Raw genomic sequence first — 7,383 nt, forward strand, 5'->3', positions numbered from 1 at the left:
CCACTTTCCACTGACCCCTTCATCTTCAAGGTATTTTAGAGGCTGAGGGTAAAGTTGCCAAGTCCTTTGTTTTTTCTGCAAGTGGAAGAAAGGGTTATAGTTGGAAGAAGACTTGGTCTGAATCTCATGACCCATGCTGACCTCTCTCACCTAAACTCCTATATCACTTGTTTAATTTCTTCCTTTGTATGTCTTTCAGCCCTAGTTGGGATGCACATCTTGCACCCCATGTCACAGCTAGCACAGTGTCTAACTTCTCATTGTCTTGTAAGCGAAGTCTGGGGGCATTGGTGGTTCAGTGGTAGAATTCTTGTCTTCCATGTAGGAGACATGGGTCGGATTCCCAGCTAATGTGCCTCATGCGCAGTCACTACCTGTCTGTCACTGGAGGCTTGTGTGTTGTCGTATTGCTGAACAGATTTCAGAGGAGCTTCCAGGCTTAGACAAACTAGGAAGAAAGGCCTGGCAATCTACTTCCAAGTATCAGCCAATGAAAACCCTATGCACCACAACAATCTGATCTGCTAACTAATCATGGGGATGGCGCAGGACCAGGCAGCGTTTTGTTCTGTTATTCATGGAGCTGCCATGAGTCAGGGGCCAACTCAACGGCACCCAACAACAACAGCAAGCAAAGTCTAGCAGTTTGGTGCATAGGAGAGCCACCGCAGCCGTTTTTTCTGGGTGTTCACTGGGTCATTCAGTTTAGTGGACTTGTGCTTTTCCCATTCACTGCTCATCTCCTCCCACCAAACTCTAAGAACTCTGAAATCATTGTCACAGTCTCTGTTGGCATTAGTGTAACAAGTAAGTCTTAATGTAATATTATAAAGATTTTGGAATGTTCTTTAGCATTATTTGTCTTTTTCAGATTATTGTGCAAGTAAATTTGCGGCCGCTGGGTTTGCTGAATCTATGTTTGCAGAAACAATTGCCCAAAACCAAAAGGGGATCAAAACTACTATCGTGTACCCCTTTTTTATAAAAACTGGAATGTTTGATGGTTGTTCTACTAGGTAAGTATATCCTTTGATTTCAAAGAAACTACATTTTTTTTAAATGATTGGCAGTTACTTTTATTTATTCTTTGTTTTTTAAAGTTGTTTTGAAAGATAATTTTCTAGGACTCAGCTTAATTTATAAATGGTTTCAGAATTTGTCTTTCCTAGTATGTGGTGGTATCTAAAATACTGAGTTTAATGCAAATGACTTATCAAAGCAGTGTCCCCAAGTGGGCCACCCTCTAGCTTGGATCTGCTGGTCCATCTCCGGGGTTCTTACTGCCACGCAGTCCGACTCTGCCCTCCTCTCCCAACCTCACAGGCCATTGGAAGTCATTGAAGGGCACGTTACCCAATTCTGCATCTCACAGAAATCACAAGCAGTTTGTCTTCAACCACTTTGTTGCACAACATTTAGATCCATGTGTTTAACGTGATTTCACATATATGTATATGGCAATGCCAGTGTATGAGTTAGATCATTATTTTCCATTTCAAATTCTAGCTATGTTATTACTCCTCACGTTACTAATAAGGGAGTAAACATAAAAATGGATGAAATTGGGTAAGAAAAGAAGCAAGTAAGTGATAATGTTTTACCACCTTTTTATCCCTAATTTGGAAGAATTGTTTTTATTAATGTGGTAATCTGTGGGCATTTTTTTTCCTAGCTTTCCAAATCTGTTGCCTATTCTGGAACCAGAATATGTCGTCAGAAAAATAGTAGATGCTATTCTGCAAAATCAGCTGTATTTGTGTATACCAAAGAGTTTATACTTCCTGCTTTTTTTAAAAAGGTAACAATATCAGCTTCCTTTTAGCATCTTCTATTACTTTTTTAACGTGCCAGTCAACAACTTATTTCATATCCCACCAGGAGGAGCCACTTAAAAAATAGCCGTTAAATGAATGAATTTTAAAAAGGAAAATCTGTTAAGTCCTGTTGAGCCCTTCATGAGCCCTTTGCTGTCTTACTCTCAAATCTGCAACTCCACAGCACTCTCCAGGAGTCTAGCAAGTGGGGTTGACCCTCCCCCGCCATCTCAGGATTGTGCTACTGTCAAAAAAAAGTGGATTTACTGAGTGATCTATGGACAAAAGGAATTTTTTTTAGGAAAAATGCTGTCTTGTGCTTATTATAAAACAAGCCTATTGGAATAGATGTTGTACCCAAGCTTCGTCAAGTACAGGGCCCCAAAGTTGGGGTTGGACATTAAGCCAGACACTTGTGGTATAAGTAAAATTGGCAATCAAGAATAAATTTGTGCTATTAGATGGTTAAAGAACCTGAGGAAGAAACTTAAAAGAGAACCACCTCTTAAAAGCATGAGAAAGCATCTTTGTCCCTCTTTCTCTGCTCCACATGGACTAACTGCTGAAAGCCATCAACCCCAGTTTATGAGCAGTTGACCAAATGACAGGGATGATTATGCCAAATTACTTAAGCAGCAGCTGATTCCTCCTATCTCAATTCATTTCCTAGACTATAAAGGGTCATCTAAATAAGCTTCCCCCGACAGGGGTTTCTGCTTTGCAAGGAAGCTCATTGCACTATTGAACCACTTCCCTCTGTTGAGTTGAAATTTTTCTCATTTTCACTTCCTCTTGCTGGTGCTAGCTTTGCCCTCCAGCACTACATGTAATTCCATTCCTGTCACAATGACAGAGAAGCCCTGGTGGTGCAGTAGTTAAAGTGTGTGACTGCTAACCAAAAAGTTGGTGATTCGAAACGACCAGCAGGTCCTTGGGAGAAAGATGTGTCAGTCTGCTTCCATAAATAATTACAGCCTTGTAAACCCTGTGGGGTCTCTGTGAGTTGGAGTCGGACAACAGTGGGTTTGGCTTTGATAGTGACAAGTCTTCGGTTATTTGAGCGTAGATATCATACCTTAGGAAACCCTGGTGGCATAGTGGTTAAGAGTTCAGCTGCTAACCAGAAGGTCAACAGTTTGAATCCACCAGCCGCTTCTTGGAAACCCTATTGGGCAGTTTTACTCTGTCCTGTAGGGTTGCTGTGAGTCGGAATCAACTCAACGGCAGCGGGCTTGGTTTTTATCATACCTTACCTCCACCACATGGCTAGTCGCTGTTGCCCTTCCTATACACAGAAATTCCTTTTTTCTTCAGCTAACATGTCTGCTTTGTGTAGGGAGCCCAAGTCATTTCTACATGCTCTCGCTTGGCCAGGGCTTCACCCTGCCCAGGGGTGATTACTGTGGCTGACTGAGGCTGGGAGGGGTAGGGCAAAGGTTCTTTGACAAGGATTTAAAAGCCTGGTCTGTTTTTCTGCTTTGACTAAGTCTGTGACTCTGAGCATGCCATTTGTTTTCTGGACTCCCATTCCACATGCATAACAGAGAACAATGTTTGTTACAGCCTGTAGGTCAGTATGATGCATTCTGTCCTGGGCACTGTGTGCATTCACAGGGCAGTGAGTCCTTGCCAGTTAGATAGAGGTTTGTAGTGTAGGGATGCCAATTTTGCGGTCTCTGGGTGGCTGCTAACTGAAAGGTTGGCAGTTTGAAACTACCCAGAGGCTCCTTGGAAGAAAGCCCTGGCGATCTGCTTCTGAAAAATCAGCCATTGAAAACCCTATGGAGCGTAGTTCTACTCTGACAACACGTGGGGTCTCTATGAGTTGGGTCAACTCGACAGTGACTGGTGGTGCTGGAAATGCCAGTTGTTTAAGAGCATGGGACTGAATTTTTCTATTTTGAATAATTATGGAGGTTATATTTACTTTTGTGGGATAATGGTTCTGATCCAACATGTGAATGAGGGCTGTGTAGTTCCTGAGGAGGCTTAAGCAAATGTAGGACCCAGTAAAGAGCCTCAGTGAAGGGGATCCCACCACACACTCCATACACTCGGAACTGACTCTAGATCCTCTTTCATTCACTCACTCACCAGTCTTTAGAGAATGCCTAGTGTTCTCCATCCTGGCTCTGAGGTTACAGCAGTCAGCAAAAACAGACAGGAGTCACTTCTCTCATGGAAATTATCTTGTTGGGTCAGGGGGTGGGGGGTGGTGTCAGGAAACAAACAAAAAGATAAAGTAAAAGAATAGGTATGCTGACGGGTGCTACATGCTATGAAGCAGGAAAAGGAAATCCCAGAGTGGGAGTGGAGAGAGGCAAGGTGAGGTTTAGTTTTAAATATGGTACTCAGGGGAGATCTCATGGAGAAGGTAACATGGAGAGCTGAAGCTGGTGGGGGAGTGAGCCACATGGATGTCAAGGGAAGTGTGCAGAGGCCATTGCCTCCCCCCATGCTGTGTCTGCTCCTGCCTCTCCATTCCTGCAGCAGGAGTGTCAGGAATGACGCGGGTGGTGTGCTGGGCTGCAATAGTGTGCATGTGTGTCTGTCTGGGGTGTGTGAAGAAAAAGACCATTCTGGAATCAGTCTTGCCAGAAGGTCTGAGGAGCCATGGCATCTAATCCTCTCAGTAGTCCTAGAAAGAAAGATTTGTGCCCTCACGTACGCTCGAGGAAACTACAGCTCACACATTAAATGACTTGCCTGAGATGGCTTTGTAAACGACAGAGCTAGGATTTGAGCCAAGCGCAGTTGGCCAGCAAAGCCCAGGCACATACCACAATACTTGGCTGCTTCCTGTTGATCATTCAGTAGTGCACGGAAGCTCTGGAAACTGAAACAGAGCGAATGGAGTAACACAGCCAAAGCAAGGAAAGAGAGGGGGTCTGGGAAATGTCCTCTTAAATCATGAGGAATCTCCCTGGGCCAGGGCAGTGACTCTGAGCTAGCACAGGGTAAGGCCTGCGTGATGTGTGCATGTGTGGGGACCTCACCTGGGGCAATAGGGAGCACTGCTGCTCCGCCGAACTGGTGAAGGTGCTTTCATGAATGATAACCAAGAGAGCTTACTCTTGTGTTCTCTGTAGTTTCTTGCCTGTCAGGACGGCACTGATGATAGCTAGATATCTGGACATCTTTCATCTAATGGATGGTGTCATGAAGAAGAAAGATGAAAAGACCAGCTCTACTTCTGATGCCATCAGATATCCGAATCCAACTTGATCTAATGCTTCTTTCAGTGAAGAACAGTAATTTGTGTCCAACAGTCGTATATATGTTCATCAAATTCCTTTGGAAATAGTGTGGCTATCTGCTTTTTGGTTGAGATTTTTTTTTTCCCCAAGAATAAAAGACAACCCATTGTTGTCACTTCTACTTGTAACAGATATGAGAGAGATGAGTCTTTCTTTGAGGAGCTGCCCTCAGCTTTGGTCATTGGGGAGGTGGCTCAAATGGCAATGTGAGACCTCATATTTCATCCCAGATTTCTAAATAGCCAGGAACCCATTAGAAAAAGGGCAGCAGCAACTAACAGTGAATATTCTCCAGGAATATCACATCTTTCCGATCGGAGCTGCACACTCAGGAAGCTCCTAGAGCGTTAGCATGTGGAAAGTAGCTTTTATTACTTACCCAAAAAGGCAGACAGTACACCAGAACAAATTCGGATCTATTTTTTAGTGTCCCCCTGACTCTAGAAGGCTGTCTGGGCCGGGATGATGACTCTTTTACATTTACCGCAATTTGCCACACAGGCAAAAGACTTAAAAGGGGGGCTACCTTCTGCCAATCCTCCTAGGCTTAGTAGGTGAACAGAAAACTTCTGTTACATGTGCTCCATCTAGCACTGCAGCCAAGGGACTGTGAAAATCTCTCCACCAACCATTATTCCCCAAAGCCTATGGGGCACCCTCCGTGGAGCACAATGTAGGTGTTTCTCACCTGACTACCTAGTGGGGGGCAGGGGTCAGATAACTTGGCCCTAACCCAGAAGAGTATCTCTAAACCTGCTGACAAGCATCAGGCCTCAGAGGGTGGGGGCAGTGGTTTGCTCTGAAGCCTAAAGATGCTGGCAGGGGGAGCAGTGGGGAAGACCATAGCTGGGCTTGTCTGAAGGACTGCCTCCTCATGAGCAGGAACTGGGCTGGCACCGACCCTGGGGAGCAGAGGGGAAGGATGCCCCCTCTCCATAGGACACAGAGCTTGGGCTTTCCCATCACCTTGCTCTCAGCTTTGGCCCTTGGAACCTATACCACCTGCTGTAGAAAGTCCAGCCTCCCACACCATTCTTTCAAAAAAAAATTGCTGTCGAGTCTATTCAACTCATAGTGACCCTATAGGACAGAGTAGAACTGCCCAATAGGGTTTCCAAGGAGCAGCTGGTGGATTTGAACTGCCAACTTTTTGATTAGCAGTAGAACACTTAACCACTGCATCACCAAGGCTCCATTCTTTCCAAAGCACTATCCAAATGCTAACTTCTAAATTCCCTGGACATTTAGTCCAATGCTAGTCTGGCCAAAGGTGCCTGAGTGCCATTTGTTGGGGAGGTCTACTGGACAGTCCATGAACAACCTCAGTAGGTGGTGATTCTAGACAAAACTCTGCAGTAAGATTGCATTTTTTTTCCCAGAAGAGATCAAAGAATGGTTGCTTTTTACTCTGAACATAAAGCTTAGTGAGTTAGATATATTGCTACCTATTGATCCAAAAAACATACTCTTAGGTTAATTTAAAGTCCTTTGTATTTCAGGTTGGGCTTCACGTTGAGACATTTTTCCATGGACTGGGGAATTTTGAGCCTTTGTATTCCTCAGTGCTGTGTTCACTTCTGATCTGTTATATTCTTACAGTTTAATCAACTGGCAAAATACTTTGATGCTTTGGAGATTCACCACAAAAGCAAGAGTAAGAAAAAATATGTTAATTACTATATCCCTGGACTGCCTTCCCAGGCTGGTAGGGGCACCTGCCTGAGAGAGAGACAGGCGCCTTGTCCCTTACCCCTTGTTTGTTTGGAGACAAGGAAGGGATGAGAAATATCTTGGAAGAAAGACCCTGTCAGAGTCAAAAGCAGGAAGAGTTTAAATATTTTGTGGGTAAGCGTGCCTTTGGAGAGGCAGGGACCCAGGAATGTGGAGTGTGGGCTCCACTGATAGATGGATTTAACTTGAGCAGCCAGTGTGATTCTGACAACTCCATCCCTGCATTTCTTTTCCATCCAGAAAGCCGAAAAATACAAATAAACTTGTTTTATGATAATATAACATTGAGAGCTAATGTATATTGAGCCTGGCACCAGGCTAACCACTTTGCACCCATTATTTCATTAAACAAGAATATCACATCATTACTCAAAGAATATTGAAGGGATTTGGTGTATGCCAAAGATTCAAAGGCATTTTCTTTCACAGTGACATCCTACTCCACTGTAGATGTGTACTGAGAGGATCAAAAGGCCCTCGTAGCTATGGGGACCATGGTCTGGGGGAACATCTAGCTCAATTGGCATAACACAGTTTATAAAGACAATGTTCTACATTCTACCTTGGTGAGTAGTGTCTGG

General features: G+C 44.1%; 1 protein-coding gene across 4 annotated transcripts in view; it reads left to right on the forward strand.

The window, feature by feature from the left end:
* LOC101340363 (epidermal retinol dehydrogenase 2) overlaps nt 1-7,377 on the forward strand; it is a 28,388-nt gene extending 21,011 nt beyond the window's left edge. Inside the window, exons 5-7 of one of the 4 annotated variants that reach the window (XM_004372611.2) lie at nt 872-1,016; nt 1,673-1,798; nt 4,904-5,866. In XM_004372611.2, the coding sequence (XP_004372668.1) occupies nt 872-1,016; nt 1,673-1,798; nt 4,904-5,039 (407 nt within the window). In that variant the 3' untranslated portion in view covers nt 5,040-5,866. Of the gene's footprint in view, nt 1-871; nt 1,017-1,672; nt 1,799-4,903; nt 5,869-6,570 lie in introns of those variants that run through there. The other 3 variants (XM_023727783.1, XM_023727785.1, XM_023727784.1) reach the window with 3 other exon arrangements.
* Nucleotides 7,378-7,383: the final 6 nt, after the last annotated feature.

Source organism: Trichechus manatus, unplaced genomic scaffold (genome assembly GCF_000243295.1).
Source record: "Trichechus manatus latirostris isolate Lorelei unplaced genomic scaffold, TriManLat1.0 scaffold00018, whole genome shotgun sequence".
Classification (NCBI taxonomy): Eukaryota; Metazoa; Chordata; class Mammalia; order Sirenia; family Trichechidae; genus Trichechus; species Trichechus manatus.